The following is a 22234-nucleotide window of genomic DNA, read 5'->3' as shown; positions in this document are numbered from 1 at the left end:
GATACAGGCTGGTGGAATGGGCGGACACATAGCAGATGAAATTTAACGCAGAGAAGTGTGAAGTGATGCATTTGGGTAGGAAGAACGAGGAGAGGCAATATAAACTAGAGGGCACAACTCTAAAAGGGGTACAGGAACAGAGACACCTGGGGGCAGGTTGAGAAAGCGGTTAAAAAGGCATTTGCGATCTTAGGCTTTATAAATAGAGGCGCATGTACAAAAACAAGGAAGTTATGAAGAACCTTTTATAAAACACTGGTTCAGCCACAACTGGAATATTGTGTCCAATTCTGGGCATTGCACTTTAGGAAGGATATGAAGGCCTGGAGAGGGTGCAGGAAAGATTTACTACAATGGTTCCAGGGATGAAGCACTTCAGTTACGTGGATAGACTGGAGAAGCTGGGGTTGTTCTCCTTCGAGCAGAGAAGGTTGAGAGGAGATTTGATAGAGGTATTCAAAATCATGAAGGGTCTAGATAGAGTAGATAGAGAGAAACTGCTCCCATTGGTAGAAGGGTCAAGAACCAGAGGACATAGATTTAAGGTGATTGTCCTCATATCACCCTTGGTTCTTTTGCCAAACTTTTTTACACAGCGTGTGGTTATGATCTGGAATGCACTGCCTGAGGGGCTGGTGGAGGCAAACTCGATCGTGGCTTTCAAAAGGGAATGGGACAAGTACTTAAAGGGAAGAAAATGTGCAGGGATCGGGCAGGGGCGTGGGGCTAGCTGGATTGCTCTTTCAGAGAGTTAGTATGGCCTCGACAGGCCAAATGGCTGCCTTCTGTCCTGTAACCATTCTATGATTCTATGTGCACTTGCAACTGCTTCCCTTTTTTGTCACGACTCCACCTCAGTGAGCTTGGATTTTATACAGGGGCTGGAGGAAATCCTTCTGGTGCATTCCTTGGGGTTCTAAGTCACGAGGGAAAACTGTTCAGCTTGGATACAGTACTTGAAGACTATACTGAAGTTGGCATCCGCCAGACTGATATCAAATCAACAATTAGGACACGTGACCTATGAATCTAAAACAAAATATCTCTGAGGTCCCCTTGAGCATATTCCACTACTTTGTCTATTGAAGAGTTGAATAGAATACAATCAAGCCCCACGTGAGTCTTATCAAAAAGGAGCATCACACTATTTCCAGGAATGCTGATTCCCTACCTCCATTGATCTAGAATCTGGTGTCCACATCCAGCATTGCTGGAGCAGAGAGAATTTGTGGTGTAGAACACAAGTGGCCAACATGGGAAAAGTGGCAGATAGCTGAAGGGAATGATGAAAAGTAATAAAGACGGAGGCAGCAGTGAAGAAGGAACTGGTACCTTCACCCTAGGGAAATTATTTTGTGAAAGAAGCGAAGAGAACTTTTAAGACTTTTACTTATAGGAAAACTAACATTTTATAAAGATATTTAAAAACAAGGAACTTTTTCCAATGTAATTAGCGCTACTTCATCGATCTTTTTATAGGACTTTTTTATTTGTTGCAAGAAATTAGGAGGGCTGCATATAGTGACACCCCACATCCTGGCCAGAACGGCAATGATTGGCTACTGCACTAGGACTGATTTCATGTACATAATTTGTATTATGTAACTATCCGCCGCTCACTGTATTTTGCTGGAGAAATAATTCTGATTTTATCGGAAGACTTTGCTATAGTTTCAGTCATTAGTTCCGTTTGCTGTAGTTGGTAGGGACTGTTTAAATAGACTTCGTTTGCAGCAAAATAGACTGTTTGCTGTGAGTCCTGCCGTAAGATCCGCCTCCTACTCATTGGCTGCCAGCGGTGTCAACACTTCGCATTTTTTTTTAAGCGCAGGGCTGTTCCTGCAGCGGCCACGAGGCGGCGCTGCTTCCGCGCGATCCCGGTTTCTTCCTTTGGCTGCCGTCTCTCGATGCGTAATGAGGTCACGGAATGACGCGTGCGTCGCTGGGTGGGGCGGGGGGGGGGGGAGGGAGGAGGGCGGTTCATGTATCGCACCCCCCCCCCCCCCCCACGCGTGCGCACCGGCGGCCCGGGTGGCGCATGCGCGGTGGCAGTGTATGTGGATGTGTTGTGCGGAGTGGAGTTGCTCCGCGGGGAGGACGCGAGACCCCAAGGCTTTTAACTCCGGGAAAACCCGCTCTCGAACGCGGTCTATGGGATGGAAGCGGGGCCAGCGGCAGCAGGTAAGCCGGCAGCAAACGGGAATTGACCATTTTAATTTTTACCCTTGGTGTGTGTGTGAGGTGAGGTGAGCTGAGGGGCTCCGAATAAGGGACTGGGAGGGGGGGAGGCATGCGCAGTGGGGTAGGACCGCAGGAGCAAAGCAACTGAAAAGAGTTGCAATATTTTTTATTTTTAAAAAAAAAATAGCACGCAAGCTGCGAGTGCAACGCTCAATAAACACAATGCAGAAAAAAAACCCTACCTTCGTGGACAGCGCTGAAATAGATCGCGCAGAATCGGTTCAGATTCAAACTTTGCGCTGAGCTTCAGGTGATGCATCACTCGGAGCGACATTTGATGGAGAAATTGCTCTTGGGAGTTTTTGCACACTACATTCCGCCAAGCTCATACAATTAATTAATTGAGAAAGTTACCGTGGGGGGCGGGGGGGATGAAGAAGTACAGTGCAATATAATGCAGGATATGAACCTGTAATTAACAAAGGAACAAAATGCTTTGCCATATTGCTGCATCGGTAGAGTACAAGTCATAGGATGTAATGCTGAAACTGTGTATATGGTACTTTGGTCAGTCTGTTTTTGAGTGCTGTGACCAGTTTTGGTCCCAGGAAGGAAAGGAAATATTCAAGCCCTTAAGGTGGTGCAAAGAAGAGCCAGGATCAGATAATTGATGTATGGGGAATATTAGAAGAACTGGGACTCTTTAGCCTTGGAAAAAAGTGCCTCAAAAAGGTCCTTTTATGGAAGTATATATATTCAACAATACAGAAAACCTAAATCTGGAGTAGTACTTTATGGTTAGGTATAGCAATGGGACAGAGGTTCAAAGTGGTGAAAAGTGGACTTGTGTCTGGAAGAATTTCTTAAAAGAAGAATGAAAACTACTTTTGGGTAAGGTAGTGAACACAATATCTGAGGTCATTCAAGAGTCAGATAACTGTTATAATGGAGAGGGAGGATGAATGCCTTTCTTATCTGTATTAATCTTGTGATTGTATGAGTTTGGATAATGAACATTTACCCTGTGGGTACAAGGTACCTTGAGTATTTCATGTCAAGCAGATATATAAATGCTCTTGAATTTTCCTGTTTTACATCGTGTCCTGGCGAACATTTGTCCCCCAAACAGTAGCACCAAAACAGACTAACTGATCACCACCTCATTGCTGTTTGTGGGACCTTTTTAATATGTGCAAATTGGCTGCTGTGTTCGCCTACATAGCAAGTGACTACACTTCAAAAGGAATTCATCGGCTGTGAAGTACTTTGGGACGTCCTTGGCTCAGTGATAGTGCTCTTGCATCTGTGTCAGAAAGTTTTGGGTTCCAGCCTCACTCCAGAGACTCGAGAACACGTAATCTAGGCTGACACTTCTGTACAGTACTGAGGGAGTGCTGCACCGTCAGAAGTGCTGTCCTTCGGATGAGAGGTTAAACTAAAGCCCCTTCTGCCCTCTCAGGAAGACACAAAAGATCCCATGGCACTATTTGGAGAAGAGCAGGGGAGTTCTTCTGGTGTCGTGGCCAACATTTATCCCTCATCAACACCACCAAAACAGATTATTTGTTCATTTATCCTATTGCTCTTAATATACAAATTGTAACTATTTTACAACTGTGACTACATGTCAGAAGTAATTCATTGGCTGTGAAATGCTTTGGGACGTCCTGCGGTCGTGAAAGGTGCTATATAAATGCAATTTCTTTCTTTTACTAATGCTATGAATATGTTGCACTGGTGTTCAAATAGTAACTCACTCAGCACTGAGGTCACTGCATATATAAGACTGTCCTGAGGATGTAGAAGACACTATATAAATGCAAGTTTGTGCATTCTTCTGCCTTTTGTACTTTCTGTAGCAGTGACACGCGTGCAAATATTCAGTCTTTTGTGAAAACTGATCATGTGGCTATGTAACAATTTTACTAGTTGAATTAACATCAATCTGAAGTTGGCTATAAAACCTTTTGAGGAGACCTGCATTTACTTCAGTGTAAGTCTAAGAGTCCCATGAACTGGAACATGTGTGTACCAACATGTGTGTACCATAAGTGTTAATGCCATCAGCAGCCTGAATTGAAATGGGTTTGAATTGTTTTGCCTCAAATCCTACTTCATGCCAGCCCACAGCACAAAACGTCCAGAATTTGTTACAAATTATCAGCTTTTCATTGATTGGTGCAGCAAATGGAATTGTCCCATTGGTGATTGGTACACGAGATTTGGTTAAGGCTCACTGTTGGGACAGAAGAGCTGGAGCTTTATGGTAATGATCTTTACCTGACTTGAGAGTGCTTGATGTTGACGAGTGGAAACATGTTTTTTGTATAAGGAGGATTGTACTGAACTGAACTTTATCACTGCCTGACTTGCTGAGTGTCTTCAGCATTTTCTTTTTGTTTGATTTAGAGCATCTGCAATTTTTTGCTTTTTGAACTCTATGCAAGTAAATTCACAAAAATAAATGCTACAGAATCAACTTTCAAGTTCTTAACTGCAGAATTTAAGCAGCAATTCTTTTACAGGTCCTCAAATAGTATCACATAGCATATTTGTTCTTTCCAAATCTTGCGTTGAAATTTAAACCAGAGTTGATGAAAATCTACTTTGAAAACCACTTCGTGTCTGTTAAGGGTGAATGTAAACTTTAATTACACCTTAGAATTAATGCTAAGTACCTAAAGCATAAAATGTTTTACTATAGTTTTTTGTATTCGCACCCTCTTACAGTTTGCAAACGACGAGCATGTTTTCCCAACTCCAGCTGGTTTCAATACTTGAATCACTCCGACCCAATCATTTGTTGAAATTCACCATTTGTGCTTTTATTGTGAATTTATTTGCCATTGGAATATATTAAAAAATTCAGTGGACCCTAAACTTCCTGTTTCTAAAAACTTGGTGAATACTGGATGGATGCACAAAACATGGTATCTAAGAAATGTATTATCTTAATTATAGAAATGACATGTTGGAAGTTTGCCATTTAATAACTTTTGAGATCCCAGCTGTTAATCTCACTTGTATCTAATTTTCATTAATTTAAGTCATTTAAAATTACTACCCCTGCTGTACACAAGTTCGGCATGACCTGGCTAAATCAGCACTGATGCATTAAAAGTTCGTGCTGTAATTCTCAGTGGCAGAGAGACATTCTCCATCCTTTCGCAATTTTCTAAAATCTCTAGGAATTCATGGGCAAAAATGGACTGTGTACACAAAGTTGCAGTGCAACTAGGTTTTTATGTGGTAATTTTAATATGTAGTTTAACAGCCTTTTTGCAATATAATAGGTTCCTGTACTGCTTGCTGGTTTATTAGCTGACTAACAATGAGCCAAATAACTAAAGACAACTTTATCCCAATACAATAGAAATATTTTGATATGAATAAAGTTCTCTTTTGCAGTGATCTTTTCCCTTTCCTTACTCCTCTTTTGATTACTCTTGCCCAGGGAAATAAACCCAAGTTAACAGTAGCCCTTTAGTTACTCTCACAGATGGCCATTCTTTATGTGTCAGCATAGACAGCAGGCTGTTTGACAGTGAGACAGATCCTGTCCTCACCAGATGCCCACATGTGCACACTTCCAGCAGGAGTTGCTTGCTAGCATTCAGGAGTATGTTTACTCCTGTTTCTCCATCCCTGCAGCCTGGGGACATTGAGACTAAAAGTGGGGCCCTCGCTGCCATTCTGGCTGATCGTTAATGACCTGGTTTATGTTATGCAACTGCTTGCTGTTCATCCTGTGAAACTGAAACGGCTGTATATTCACAACTTTATCATTCTGGCCACAAAGCTTCCCTGATGTCTCAGCTGCCCGTGCCTAGAATCAAAATGGGAGCTATAATATATAAGGTATGTAACTGCATAGACTTAGATCAGCCCTCAAATCTTCCTCGGCTCTGCCACATTGCACAGTGCATTTGCCCATTGAGAACGCAGGAAAACCGTGCCAATTTAAAATTTTTTTTAAATGTCCATGATTATGGAAGTGACTTAATTCAATAGAACTCATGAAATATACCCAGCGTTAACAGAAGAACTGATCTGTATTCACACTGGAAGCTGTGTGTGTATAGGGGGATAAACCTATTGGACAGCTATAATTTATTATTTATCCAAGGTTCTTGAACACGATGTTGCCTCCTAGATCTGTGCCCACAGCTCCCTGATGAGTTTCTCCAATCAGATTTCCGCCCCTCCCACAATACTGCAATGACCCTAACTAAAGTCATGAACAACGTTCTCGTGACTCTGGCGCATTATACGTCTTTGATCTCCCTGCCACCTTTTGATACTGTCAATTACACCATCCTCCTCCAACACCTCTGCTCTGTTGTCTAGCTCGGTGCGACTGCCCTCACGGTTCCACTCTTTGATTGTCGCGTCTCTACGAGTGGCTTCTCTTCCCACTTTGGGTGTCCCCCAAGGATTCATTCTTGTTCAGTTCCTCTTCCTCATCTACATGCTGTCTATTCTTTGTAGCATTTTGATACAACAGAGTGGCTTATTAGGCTACCTCAAAGGGCAGTTAAGAGTCAACCATGTTGTTGTGGGACTGGAGTTACATATAGGCCAGACCAAATAAGGACAGCAGGTTTCCTCCCCTAAAGGACATTAGTGAACCAGTTGGGTTTTTACAAGAATCCGCAGCGTTGTTGTCACTTTAGCTGATATTATTTCCAGATTTTGTTTAAACTGAATTCAAATTCTCAAACTGTATTGGTTTGAACTAACTTTCTCTGGATTATTAGTTCAGTCCTGGATGAGCTGTCATTTTCCACAAGCTAAACATTGGGAAGACCAAAGGCATCGTCTTCGGCCTTCACCACAAAAGCCATGCTCTCGCCACTGACTGCAAACATTTCAACTCCTAGCTGAGCTTCTGACGCCATATCCGCTCCATTACAAAGACTATCTGCTTCCACCTCCATAACATTTCCTCCCTCTGTCCCTACATCTTCCATTGAAACCCTCATCCGTGCCGTTGTTAGCTCAAGACTCCAATTACTCGAGTGCTTCTTTGGCCAGCCTCCTATCTAGAACGTCAAGTCCAACTTGATCATTATCCCTGTCGTCTTGATTCCGCAATGCCTCAAATTTAGGCTCCAAAGTCTGGAATTCTTTCCCTGAACCTTTCTGCCTTTCCACCTCCTTCTCCTTATAACCCAACTCTCTGACCGCACTTTGTATTCCCTCTTAATCTTCCCTTTTTTGGCTTAGCATCTGTTTTTCCTTATGACTCTAAGGCATCTTGGGATGTTACTCTATGTTAAGGATGCCATATAAATGCTAGTTGTTAATAGCTATTCACTTTGCCATCATGAGGTCAACCTTTTTAAGGAAAATTAGCAGCTTTCAGACTGTATGAAATTGCAACCTGGATAATCAACAAATAAGTGCAGACTGGGAGAATTGTTCATCTCGCATTGCAAAATTTACTAATTAAAGACTGCAATTTTCTGAGTGCCAATAAAGTCATTTTTATTTCCGGATCTCCTCTATTTGTGTCTATGGCAAGAGCATATTCTACACCAACTCTACTGCATGTTTTCATCAACTTAATAGCACCCTGCTCATGTTGCACTGTGGTATGATGCAGGTTTACACGTGCGATTTCCGGAATAGCAAATTCCTGGCCCACGCAAGTTCGGCAGAAGGCAGACGAGGGAGTGAAGAAGTGGCATGTTACCATGGACTGGTTTTGTGCACATCTTAAAAAATCAATTCAAAAGGCACATTAACTGAGGTATGAACAAAGAGCACTTTTTTGGCGAATAGTGTAGAGATTGGGAAGAACTACACTTTTTTTCCTCCTGCCAGTTTTCTGTGAAGGTATCGATACCGTGGTAAAATAGGGTTCCACAGGCATGGTTGCCCTCTGACACACTGCCATTGTTCAGGTGTGAGCCTTGACGTGCCTGTCAGCAGGCTATATGACTGCTGGGTGCCGGGCTATCACGTACACCCAATCCTGACCTCATCCGAGGTCAGCATGCACGCTTCCAACAAAGGTCACTGGATAATGATCAGGTACAAGAGCCTAGCTGATTTTGTTTTTACTTCCCTGAGCTTGGGCACTGATGCCAATTTTAGTTCACCTAGCTCAGCACAGAGCATGGATTGAACCTGGGACTTTTCTGTCATGTACTGTCCTGGATAAATTCACTGACTTCCATGAGGGAAGTTCTGCACGCTTTTGGAAGAGAAATGTTTTCAAGTGTAAATGTGCATGTTTTGTCCAAATGACAGTTGAGTACTGGGGTGTAAATAGACAATGACCACTGCTGAGGCTACTGTTTTTTTTCTTGATTTTTAAAGAGTACTGCGTCCTTTGTTAGGTTTGTGGTTCTAAACTACTTGTCGGAGATATTTTATGGAGCGCCACCTCTCCAGAGACATCATGAAGCTTTTCAGTGACGTCATGAATTGAGTGCATGGCCCATAAACCTGTTTTTGATGTAACTGCAGAGGATGATTCACACCAAATGTACAGTGGTATGTGGAATTCAAAATGGACACCTATTGAACGTGCTGTCGCCCAAGTCTCCCCTTGGCAAAGTTCTGGAGTGGAGAAGATACAGAGCTTTGAGAGAGAGCGGTGCCATGAGATTGGTTTTGGATTGCTTCAGCAAAGAGCTGGCACAAACACAAATGGCCAGACGACAACCTCCTGGGTTCAATGGTTCTAAAATGCTGATTGTGGAAAAATTGTGTGCTGAAGATTTTCCCAATTTTAGCACCATTGGCTGCAGACGTGCCCTTCACTGAGATGAAAAGTGCAGAGTTTTCTTGAGAAACGTAGAGGGTGGTGCACAAAGTGAGGTATTAGGAAAATATACAGTCTTGTATATCAATACTAAGTGACTGTTTGAACATCAGTGTAATAGAAGTACACAGAGATCCAATACTCTTAGCATTAGTAAAAGAAAGAAAGAGAGTGCATCTGTAAAGCACCTTTCACACCCTCAGGACATCCCAAAGTGCAAAACAGCCCATGAATTACTTTAGAAATGTTGCAACTTTTGTAATGTAGGAAAATGGCAACCAATTTGCGCATAGCAAGGTCCCGTTAAAAGCAGTGAGATAAATGACCAGGTAATCTGTGTAAAGTGCTGTTGGTTGAGGGATAAATGTTGGCCAGGACTCCCCTCCTCTTTAAATAGTGCTATGGGATCTTTTATATCCATCTGAAGGCCTCGGTTTAACGTCTGATCTGAAAGACAGCACTTCCTCAATACTGCACTGAAGTGTCAGCCTAGTAGACACATCCTTAAGCAACTAGATATATAAAACACTTGAAAGTGACGTGCATTCTTCTGTGGTTTTATGACCAAAGGGCAGTAATTTAATAAATTGCATTTAAAAGTGATATTTACAACATCTTTACTCAATGATAAATGTTTGAAATTATCTGCCAAAGACAGGATGGTAGAGACAAAAACAGCTCTGTTAAAAATGCAGCTGGATGGTGTAAAGGCAGCGTGGGGTACTAGAAGGATGAGCATCAACGGGCTGAATGGCCTTTTCACATATTCACTTTTTTCTTATGTTCTTATGCCCACTTAGGGCCAAACCCTAACCCTGGAATGTTGAACAACAGAGCCAAAATAATAGAATACAAGGCAGAGGAAGTTGTGATCAAACTGTAGTGTTCTGATCAGACCACACCTTGAGAACTGTGTCCAATTCTGGTTGCTAAGAAACGAGGGAGACATTCAAGCACTGGAGGCAGCACTGAAAAGAGCCGCTTGGTTGATGCCGACTGTCGGGTCTGTGTTCTGGGGCAAGACTGGAGAGATTCAGGCTTTTCAGCCGAGAGAGAAGGCACCTGATAAATGACCTCACAGATAAGATAGTAAATGTTAATCTGGAATACTATAAATTAATCTGTGGGTCTAGTAAAAGGTAACTTTAGTGCTGATGTCAGGAGGAGGCTCTTTACTCAAGAGTGATCAACAACAACTTGCGTTTATAGAGCACCTTTAACAGTAAAATGTCACAAGGCACTTCACAGGAGCGTTATCAAACAAAATTTGACACTGAGCCACATGGGAGATACTAAGACAGGTGACCAAGAGTTTGATCAAAGAGGCAGGTCTTTAGGAGCATCTTAAAGGAGGAGAGAGAGAAGCAGGGAGGTTTAGGGAGGGAATTCCAGAGCTTAAAGCCTAGGCAGCTGATGGCACGGCCCCCAATGGTGGAGCGATTTAAATTGAGGGATGCACAAGAGGCCAGAATTGGTGGAGTGCAGAGATCTCCGAGGGTTGTAGGGCTGGAGGAGGTTAGAGATAGAGAGGGGGCGAGGCCGTGGAGGAATTTGAAAACCAGAATTTTAAAATCGAGGTGTTGCCGGACCAGGAACCAATGTAGGTCAGCGAGCACAGGGCTGATGGGTGAACGGGACTTGGTGCAAGTTAGGATACGGGCAGCAGAGTTTTCGATGAGATTAAGTTTATGGAGGGTGCAAGGTGGGAGGTCATCCAGAAGAGCATTGGAATAGTCCACTCTAGAGGTAACAGTTACCTGAACCGGTGACTTATGGGCTGAGTGATGGAGGCAAAAGCCCTGGAATCAACTAGAAATGACGATGCAGCATTTGTGTGTTGGCGGGGTGGATGCAGGGGTAGGATAGGGTTGTTCTGGATTGATGAATTCAGATGTCCTTCCTCATCCTATAGGAAGTGTAGAGGTGAAATTAAAAAGATTAGGGAAGCAAAGAGAGGGCATTAAAAAAAAAATACCGACAAGTAAAATCAAGGAAAATCCTAAGATATTTTATAAATACATTAAGAGCAAGAGGATAACTAAGGAAAGAGTAGGGCCTATTAGAGACCAAAAAGGTAACCTATGTGTGGAGGCGGAAGATGTGCGTAGGTTCTTAATGAATACTTGTCGTCTGACTTCACAAAAGAGGGAGACGATGCAGACGTTGTTAAGGAGGAGGAGTGTGAAATATTGGATGGGATAAACATAGTGCAGGAGGAAATATTAAGGGGATTAGCATCTTTGAAAGTAGATAAATCGCCAAGCCCAGATGAAATGTATCCCAGGCTGTTAAGCGAAGCAAGGGAGGAAATAGTGGCGGTTCGGACCATCATTTTCAAATCTTCTCTGGCTGCAAGCATGGTGTCGGAGGATTGGAGGACTGTTAATGTTGTACCATTGTTTAAGAAGGGAGAAGGGTAGACCCAGTAATTACAGGCCATTCAGTCTTACCTCGGTGGTGGGCAAATTATTGGAAACAATTCTGAGGGATAGTATTAATTGTCATTTTAGAAAGGCACTGATTAATCAAGGACAGTCATGCATGGATTTGCTAAAGGAAGATCATGGATTTTAGCAAAGCTTTTGATAAGGTCCCACATGGCAGACTGGTCAGAAAAGTAAAAGTCCATGGGATCCAAGGGAAAGTGGCAAGTTGAATCCTAAATTGGCTGGGTGGCAAGGGTAATGGTCGGGTGTTTTTGTGACTGGAAGGCTGTTTTCCAGTGGGGTTCCACAGAGTTCATTATGATGGTCCCTCACTTTTTGTGGTATATGTAAATGATTTAGACCTAAATGTAAGGGGCATGATTAAGAAGTTTGCAGATGATATAAAAATTGTCCATGTGGTTAGTAGTGAGGAGGAAAGCTATAGATTGCAGGAAGATATCAATGGACTGGTTGGGTGGCCAGAAAAGTAGCAAATGGAATTCAATCCGAAGAAGTGTGAGGTAATGCATTTGGGGAGGGCAAACAAGGCAAAGACATACATAGAGTGGATAGGGAGTACCTATTTCCCTGGTCAGTGACCAGAGGGCATAGATTTGAAGAAACTGGCAGAAGGATTAGAGTGGAGCTGAGGAGAATTTTTTTCACCCAGAGGCTGGTGGGGGTCTGGAACTCACTGCCTGAGAGGGTGGTAGAGGCAGAAACGCTCAACTCATTTTAAAAAGTACTTGGACGTGCACTTGAAGTGCCATAACCTACAGGGCCACGGACCAAGTGCTGGAAATTGGGATTAAAATAGATAGCTCTTCTTTGGCCAGCGCGGACACAATGGGCTGAATGGCCTCCTTCTGTGCCGTAACTTTCTATGATTCTATGATCCACAAGAATCTTGTGAGTCTTTCTCCACTATTGGCATGGTATATATGTGTGTGTGCGCCCTCATGGGATTTTTTTTTTCTCCGCTAAAACTGGATTGACTTACAAAGCAACAGAGCTATTACATTTGCAGCTGTAATAGCACACTGTTTTCATGGTTGCTTTATGGACTGACGGATATTACACGTGCCAGCTTTAGGTACTGAACTGTAAATGTTGGTCTTGCTTGGAAGACTGATTTCCAAATATCATGTTCTTTTTAAAAGTATATACGAGTGTTTTTTTAATAGTGACTCTTGTATGCTTGGGTATAATTAACATTATTTTTGGAGCTGTAGAATCTAACAGTGTACCTCATTCATGCTACAGAACTACATTGGACAGTGGCTTGTTGGTATTTAAAGCATCAACTCTGGGTGTTGAAACTACCTTGTTTTATGCTTCAAGGCAGTTTTACCAACAGCTGTCTCCTGGTTCTTCGATCTTTTGAACAGTTTTTCTCAAGAACCTAACTGAGATGTTGCTTTTCATAAGCTTTAAAGAAAGAACATGCATTTATTTGGTGTCTTTCACATCAGGACATCTCAGACTGCTTCACAGCCATTGTATTTATTGCTTTTTAAAAATGTAGTCACTGTTCTGGAGGCACAGATGGCAGCCATTTTGCATACAGCAAAGTCCCACAAACAGCATATGTTATAAATGACAAGATAATGTGTTTTTTGGTGATGTTGGTTGAGGAAGGAATGCTTGGCAGGGCACCAGGAGAACTTGCTGCTTTTCTTCAAATAGTGCCTCAGGATCTTTTATGTCGACCTAATGGGCAGATGGGGCATTCTCTAGTGGCACCTCTGACATGTAGCATTGAAATGTTAGTCTAGATTTATGTACTCAAGTCCATAATGGGGTTTGAATCCGCAACGTTCTGACTTGAGAGGCGAGAATGCTGCCAAAGGGCCAAGCTGACACTTTAGCAACAGATGCTTTTTTTTTTGTCATCGTGGTACAGCAATCAGGAGTAGGAACCCAGCCTAGTTTTCCATTCTTTAACAGCAGAGTTGGGGCCAACTATAGGGCTCAGACTGTGACTTGCAGTCCTACAGTCGGGCCCTTTTCCAACACTTTCTGCATCCAACAAAGTTTTAATTGTGATTTTTTTTTTTATGTGTGAAGTGAACATGAGTGAATCCTTCATATTAGACTGTCCCTTTTATAAGAGGATGGAACACTAAATGGGAGAGAAGCTTTTTCTGGAAGGTCGACTAAAACAATAATTTGTTGAGTTTGGCATAGTCTCATTGAGCTTTTCAGTTTTGTCAGCTTTGCTCAGTTGGTAACTCAGGCTCAGAGGTAAGTTGTGGATTCGAGCCCAATTTAGGACTTGAACACAAAATATAGGCTGACACTTGAGCTGTACTGATGCCCTGTCTGCATGTTTGAGATTCAGGTGGGCATTGCACAGTAAAGATTTCATGACACTGTTCAAGGAAAGGCAAGAATTCTCCAATTCCTTTGGGCAATATTCTTTCCTCAATCAACACTGTCAAAAATTCACGTAACTAGTGTTTTGTCATGTGGCTGTTTGTGGGACATTGCTTTGTGCAAAATGGCTGCTGTGTTCACGATCATAACTGACTTTGGGCTGTTCCTGAGAACTATAAATTCAAGGTCTTGCTTTCAAAATGTGTTTTTTTTTGTGTAAATGAGGTGTCATTGTGTAAATTTCTAATGAGCATACTATATTACTATATGCCAGGTTCTTTTAAGTGAATCATTTTGATTTAACACCATTTAAATGTGTATTAATCCCATCTTCTCTCACTAAGACGTAGCTTCAGAGTAAAAATGTTATTTGTACATTTTCTCAAAGATGCCAAGGCACTTTTGCTCACATCACCGGGGTAGGGAGGGACACTCTTGGGATCTTGCTGCTTTGATTTTGGGGGGGGGGGGATCTGCAGGTGTGCTGATTGTCCCTAATTCTTTTCATGGTGTGGTGCGTGAGGGTAAGTGAGCGCAGAGAACCACTCCATTCATTTTCGTGTTGTGCAGCCATGATGATTCATGCTGTTACCATCATTGCTGACATTTGCGTGAATTATGAAGTACAGTGCAGATCTGGAGGGGGAAAAACCTGTACATAAAAGTTAAATAAACATTGTATTTGCATTTACAATTGCTAAATTCTAAAGTATACTACTAATGGGAGGGGGCTGATGTAGGATTGTGGGTTGCAACATAATCATTTAATCTCTGGCACATTGGTTCAAATCCATCGCAGACACATGGGACATTTTCTCTCTTCCCTTGTTCTCGATTGCTCTGTCTGTCTCTTCATTCTTCAAACAGAAAATTTAACAAAATGGAATTTTAAAACCGGGCAGCAGACTCTATCTAGCAAGTCTTCATTTACAGTTTTGTTCTGAAGACTACAGGTACCTTAAAGACCCATGTGTGTTTTTCTTTTGCTGCATTCTTAAAAGGTCAGATTTTTTAAACCCACAGATGCTTTTGAACAGAAAGATTGCTTGTGACAATTGGCCTGCCCTTGTGTGTGAGGGTGGACACAGACTCAGTGTGACAGATGGCAGCATAGAGAAAAATGGACAAAGGTTCTTAATGGACAAACCAGAAGGGAAGGCGAACACAAAGGGACAAAGCATATTAAATTAGTTGTAGTGAGAAATGCCATGCGGTGTGAGGAGCTGATATAAAAAACGTTTAGCACCGTACTCTCTGGTTTTAAGTTCCGGCAGATTGAAATAAGTCCGGGTGACGTGCAGAACTTTTAATGTTTGTGGAATAAAATCTGGTATACTGGTGCAGAATTGCCATTGCATTCTGCCACTGCTCCTGCACTCTAGTTTTATTCATAGTCATGCGAGTAACCTGTGCTTTTTCGGGGGTGGGAGAGGGGGGTGGGGTGCTCACTTGTTGTATTTAAACTCTGTTGTAATCTTTACTTCTGGTTAGCCAAAGTTTTATTGTTTTATTCATCGAGCTTACAGATTGCCAGTGGTTCACATTGTAGTTCTAACCGCAAACTGGCTAGGTTCATGGTGAACTGCCACTGTAAATTGGCGAGGTTACTTTTTCTGAATTGATACTGGTGCAATCTAATCCCATTTTGGAAATTCTGGTGACAGTGCTGATTCAAGCACGTGCAGCTATAACCTTGTCGGAGTTGCAATTAAATTTGCTCCCTTTCCCCCGTCCCTTTGAGTACGGACTGGTGCACTCTTTCCAGCCACCCTATCTAACATCTGTTCTCATGGCCTGAGTTCAGCCCTGCCTTGAACCAAATAAAAATGGAAGAATAGTTTTTGCCTGCACAGACATGTGATTATGAAGCTATAAGGCAGCTCTGCTCAAATCTATCTGCATGGATGCTTGCATTGGGTGTGGTTATGGCACTGGATCTTGGCACAAGCTACTTTACTAGATTCTTGTGCTGTAGATAGATAATGACAGGTTTCTTGTATTGTGACCTAAGTAAGCTTGTAGATCATGTTCATGAGAGACTATTTTGAGATTTTTCTACCTGACTGAAGGGAATGATTTTATTCATTCATTTATGTATATATAGAATGCATTCCAATACTTGTTTTCAACTTGACAGCTAAAAATGTTCCTAAATATATTAAGTAGCCAGTTCAAGCATTCATAGAATTGCAGAAATTTCAGCATAGAGACAAGTCATGCAACCCATTCTGCCTATGCTAGCTCCACATCAGAGCTAACTACTAAAATCCCATTTTGTGCTCTTTTCCCCCATAAATTATTTTTTTCTCGTGTTTATCTAATTCCCTCTGAGATCCTGCGATTAACTCCAGCTTCAATATTAATTTGCCGTATTGTTTCCCATGTTGTAATAGCCCTGTGTGGGATTTGAAATTGTACCGTCTTCCTTAACAGAAAAATGCAAAATGCTGTTTTATTTTTGGGGTGGGTGCTGGGTGAGATTGGTCCTGCACTTTCATTACCCATTTAGAGGAAGATGAGATGGTTATACCTGACCTGTATGAAAACATTGAAGTTTTATGGACTATCTTTAAAGAAATGAAGAAAATTCTATTTCCATGTAAAGCAGATGTTGCTGATTGGCATGGGGGTGAAATAATTTACAAAGAATTACGTTGAACATAATTTTAAGCTTTTTTTTTCTTCAAAGCTGAATTATTTTCTCCTTCTATACTCAATGGCAGTAATTAAAGGTGAACAAAGATTTAAAATAATGTGCACTACATGGGTAAGATGGGTATAGAGGGATATGGGCCAAGTGCAGGCAATTGGGACTAGCTTAGTGGTATAAACTGGGCGACATGGACATGTTGGGCCGAAGGGCCTGTTTCCATGTTGTAAACTTCTATGATTCTATGATTCAGCAATTTACCGTGCACAAAACTGTGTGATTGCTGACCAGTGTGATCTGCTTGAAGTTGTTTAATGCTGCTTAGCTGTTGGAATAAAGTATTGGTAGAAAGCCAATCTACCTTTGTTTTTAAAAGCAAAATATACTGTGGATGCTGGAAATCTGAAATAAAAATAGAAAATGCTAGAAAAGCTCAGCAAGTCAGGCAGCATCTGTGGAGAAAGAAACAGTTAACATTTCAGGTCGAAGACCTTTCGTCGGAGCTGTTACTGACGAAAGGTCTTCGACCTGAAATGTTAACTCTGTTTCTTTCTCCACAGATGCTGCCTGACTTGCTGAGCTTTTCCAGCGTTTTCTGTTTTTACCTTTGTTTTATTTATAAGGTTTAAAAACAAAGTACATTTTTAAAAAAAACTTTAAACGAAGAGATAGAAAACACTCCTACTCTATTGGCTGGCCCACGATTCTTGAATTTGCTTACTCGGAGTCCACTACTTGATTGTGCCCTCCTGCAGCTTGCCTAAGTCCAATTTAACGTGTGGTACAGAGACGTATTGAATAGACATGTAACTGTTGTATTTGATCCAGGATATCTGGATGGTGGCAGCAGCAATTTGGGTGAGGGTGCATTACCCTAATAGTGCATATTATTTGGTATGTCCTTTAATATATTAAGTTCTCCATAGCAGGTCTGTGAACAGTTTAAAAGTGTCCGTATGAATTGGTTTATGCTCCAGAGATTTAGCTGGAATTTTTTTAAACCATTGATATAAAGTGGTTCAACTTTTTTTTGTAAACGGTCTGTCCATATCACAGTCACAGTGCTTAAGTGTGTGAATTGCTTTTAAAATATTTCAACAAGTTAACTCTCTGTATCGATCAAAGTGTTTATTATATCTGCTACTCAAATATGACTTTAAATGCATTTTTGATCCGCACTATCTGACTACTGCCATCTATGCTATTTCTTTGGCCAAAATTAGTATGTAATAAAGTAAAACTTTTAACTATTAAAAATTCTAATGTATAAATCAATTTTATGGCAGTGAAGAGGTATTTATGCAAAATAACCAATTGCTATTGTCACTTAGATATCGGTCACACCTACTGGCTCTATTTTTCCACTGGAAGCATTTGATGCCTTGTTTTATATAAATTGCTATAGAAATATAGTAAATCTTTGAGGTTGGAAGAAATAGTAGGTCCGGCCAGTCTGCCTTCCTGCTGTCGCCGCAGTTGTATCCAATAATGTGTTTCTCTTCAAGACACTTTTTTTCAGTTTTATCTTCAAGATTGAAGCTACTTGCCTGTACACTTTCCCTCAGTAAACCTCCAAAAATCAACCAGTAATCAATCTGTAGTAATGTTTCCTTGCATCCTCCCGAAATCTACCTCTTCTCAGATTAGGATCATGTCCCCTCATTTTGCGAGCTCATGCTTAACATGAAGAGCCCTGACTGATCACTTCCCTGAAATTTGAAGACCTCAATTATATGACTCCGTTGTCTCCTCTCCAACAATGACAAAAGCCCGAATTCTTTGGCCCTCTCCTATGTCTTATTCTCTAGGCCTTTATCATCTTGCGTTTTCTGCTACGTCCTTTTGTGTTGTGGGTTCCAGAACTCCACACTGTTCTCAAGGTAGGACCTGGCCAATGGTCTGTATAATGGCAAGACTCATTTGTTTGACTCATTTCTCTTTTTGCGCAAATAACATCCCACTGGCTTTTTTGATAGCCAATCGTTGGCTCAATATCTCGAGGGATCTATCTATTATGTGATCATATGGAATTGATGGGCAGGAAAAGACCAAGTTGGTCCATCAAGCCTACCCCACACATGATGATTGGAGCATTGCGACTAAACACTTCCTTCGCCCGTCCCCCACAGCCGTATAATCTCCTGGGAGACGTAATGAAAAAGAGAAAAAAACCTAGGGCCAATAAGGTATAAATTACTCTTAAATTCCTTTCTGACCCCTCAGATGATCAAAACCAGCCCAGTGTTATTTATAAAGACCCTTGCCTTCTATATGATGCAATCTCTGCCCCAGTCAAGAACCGGTCCAGCTTCCTCATGAAGGCAATGCAGATAGTCAGCACCCACCAGGTTGGTTTGATTTTTTTTTTCCAATGTTCGTGCCAGCATCCAGTCCCTCCACCCTCCATAAACTCCAATTAAAACCAAGCTGCTCACATCCTGTCCTCTACTGAACCTTGCTTGCCCATCACCCCTGTCCTTGCAGACTTTCGTTGGCTCCTTGTCCCCCACCGCATTGAATTTAAAATACTCATTCTTGTCTTGAAATCCCTCCACAATCTCACCCCACCCTATCTCTGCAACTTCCTCCAGCTTTGTGTCCCGCCTCGTACTCTTTGGTCCTCTGACTGGCTTTTTGTGCATCCCTGTTTTCCTTAGTGACGGCCTTCAGCTGCCTTGGTCCCATTCTGTGAAACTCCCTCTGTCTCTGCTTCTCTTTACAACTTTAACAACCCCTTTAAAAGTCCATCTTTTCGACCAAGTTTTTTTGATAACCTCTCCTAACGTTGCCTGGTGTCTGTTCCTTTATCCCTTTTATCCAGTTAATTTCTCCGGCCTTGGACAGTGCCTTGGACATTTTTTAATTTAAAGGTGACAATAATTGTAAAATGTAGTAAAAAGATAAAAATGTTTCTTAACACACTGAAGTCCATGATTTTAGATTTTTCTGCATGTGGAATTTTCTCTCTCTCTCTCTCTCTCTCGCTCTCTCTCCCTCTCACACATTTTATTGCTATTCAGACTAGAAGTTCTCATCCAAGGGGTGAGAGTAAAAGGGTTTCTTAAAAAAACATTGTTGGGGGTTGCGAGTAACACAAGGATTTTAATGCGCGGAGGCCAGTGCAGCGTGTGAACAACTACTTGGTGTCCCAAGCTGCTGCATTTCTAATGAAGAGCAGATTTTGCATCGTTGAGTGAGCGCATTGTGTCTGAGGGACACACGGCCCCTGTCCCACCATTCGAATCTCCATAACAAAGTGTGAGTTTAGCTGCCTCTGCCATGGAGAGGTGAAGTATGTGTGACCCCTGTATCCAGGAGCCAAGAGGGAAAGCCTGCCCCACGGCAGTCTGAAGCTGTAAACTGGCTTCCTTCACCAGCTGATTGTGTTTATTGGAAAATGCTCACTCCTGCTCTGGCTGTTGTGTAGTTTTGTTCATTTTTATTTACAGCACAAATGTAAAAGTTAATATATTTTATCTTATAAATGTCTTTTCTTCACAAAACGCTATGCAGTAGAGACTGCTTCTACCAAGTCGGAAATTGAGCAGTGAATACCTAAATATATATTGCAGCCAGTCTGGAGCTATTTTGTTTAAACTTTTTGATAAGTAGCGGTGCTGGTTGAATTTATTTTTGAATTTTTAAAGGGGCATTCTTTCCTCACTCCATCAGAAGTGCAAAAAATTAAACTCACTTACAACTGTTCAAAGGACACCATATGAAGCTTTGAATCCACTTGTGTGTTTTCCTTTTTCATCCCTCTTTTAGTGGAAATGGTGTAACTTGTGCTGTTGTACAGTATGGCACTGAAAATACTATGGTGCCTTACCCAGGTGTTCATGTGTGAGCCTAGACTGAGTGTTGGTGGGCGATTGAATCACAGAGGATATGCCACCTGAGACTGATCTTGTCCCTGTCTGATGTCCACGTACACTTTGATAATCAGAAGAAGGACTCTGGCTTCCCCCCTTCTTGATTCTTTCTCCCCCCACACACGGACGCAGCTGCGCAGACACACGGACACTGAGAGCGTATGGTCGGAGAAGGGTGCCAAGGTAAGGTGAAGCCAAGTTAATTGAGGGATTTGTAGACCAGGAAGAGGATTTTGAAAGCAATGGATTGGAGGGATGGGGACAGGTGTAATGGATAAGCGAGAATTGGGCAGAATGCAAGTTGGCATTGGTGCTAGGTGGAGTTCAGAAGCCCATTGAAGAAGTAGTGAGAGTTTCAGCAGATGCCAGATGATATTTCAAATCTTATGCGATCGTGGTGGTGGTGGACTGGATGTGGGGTTATAAGATTCACTTTGAGATGAGTAGAACCCCATGTCTGTACATTGACTATTTGAGCCTGTGTGAACAGCCAGGGAAAGCCATTGATTCAGGCAAAGACATTGAGGTTCTGTCAAACAAAACTGGCTACTGTCTTGTCAGTATTTTGCTGAAAGAAGTTCTGGCTTGTCTATGACTTAATCGAAACGACCGCCAGCTAGCACTCCTACAGTTATGAACTCAAAGGTGATAAAGCTGTGTGTTGTTGGCATGCGTATGGAAGCTGACCCCATGCAGGTACAGCAGGCAATTAGGAAGGCAAATAGTATGTTATACTGCAACCCCCTTGCGATAAAGGCTAATAGTAAGGTGGTCTTGCTGCAATTATATAGGGCTTTGGTAAGACCACAACTGTGTACAGTTTTAGTCTCCTTACCTAAGGAAGGATATACTTGCTTTAGAGGGGGTGCAACGAAGGTTCACTAATTGATTCCTGGGATGAGAGGGTTGTCCTAGGAAGAGAGAGTGAGTAAAAGAGGCCTATAGTCTCTGGAGTTTGGAAGAGTGAGGTGATCTCATTGAAATGTAAAGCATTCTGAGGGGGCAAGTTAGATGCTGTTTCCCCTGGAGTTGGATTGTCTAGAACTCTGGGTCATAGTCTCAAGATAAGGGGTCGGCCATTTAGCACCGAGATGAGGAGGAATTTCTTCACTCAGAGGGTTGTGAATCTTTGGAATTCTCTACCCCAGAGGGCTGTGGGTGCTGAGTCATTGAATATATTCAAGACTGAGAGCGATGGATTTTTGGGACATTAAGGCAGGCAAGGGAGAGGGTAGGAAAGTGAAGTTGAGGTAGAAGATCAGCCATCATTATATTGAATAGCGGAGCAGGATTGAGGGGCCGTATGGTCTATACCTGTTCCTATTTCTTATGCTTGAAGGTAATGATGTTGAGAGGCAATATGTATGTGTAGATGCACTGAGCACAATAAACAACAACTTACATTTTATATAGTGCCTTTTAATGTAGAAAACAAAGTACCAAGGTGCTTCAGAGGCACAAGGGGAAAAAATGACTATGCCTCACTAGCATTCCCCTCCACCACCAGTCCAGGTAGCTTGGCCATGTCCATAACTGTGGCCTTAAGAATAAAACCCTGTACATTTGAACTTTACATCAGTGGAGTGGGGCACAAAACATTCTTCTGTGGGTGAAATCCAGATCTATATCACACGCCCCAACACCTCATTCCCAGCATCTTTGAGACCATCAAATCATTTGGCCAGCTCTTGGGCTACAACCTCAACTACTCAGAGGGAGGGCATGTGTCAGATGCTGCCCATCTGCATTATGGCCTAGCTATTCCAGCATATCGTCAGGTTTCTCTGGCAGGAAGGTGGTCAAGAATATATTTGAGACAGCATCAACTCTCCAAATAAAGTGGGCTTGGCTGTCCAAATTTTTACGCTGAAATTCAGGGTATCATTACCTGGAATTAAAGCCTCCCCACAAAACTTTTTGCTTGGCTTGGAGGTTGTACCACTCTATCAGTTCCACT

The 22234-nt window shown here is 42.1% G+C and overlaps 1 protein-coding gene across 1 annotated transcript in view; it reads left to right on the top strand.

The window, feature by feature from the left end:
- Positions 1–2082: 2082 nt before the first annotated feature.
- LOC137342570 (protein argonaute-1) overlaps positions 2083–22234 on the top strand; it is an 83921-nt gene continuing 63769 nt past the window's right edge. Inside the window, exon 1 of the mRNA XM_068006537.1 lies at positions 2083–2181. Coding sequence (XP_067862638.1) covers positions 2157–2181 — 25 coding nt within the window. The 5' untranslated portion in view covers positions 2083–2156. The remainder of the gene's footprint in view (positions 2182–22234) is intronic.

Source organism: Heptranchias perlo, chromosome 26 (assembly GCF_035084215.1).
Source record: "Heptranchias perlo isolate sHepPer1 chromosome 26, sHepPer1.hap1, whole genome shotgun sequence".
Lineage (NCBI taxonomy): Eukaryota > Metazoa > Chordata > Chondrichthyes > Hexanchiformes > Hexanchidae > Heptranchias > Heptranchias perlo.
This window is presented reverse-complemented; position numbering and strand designations above follow the sequence as displayed.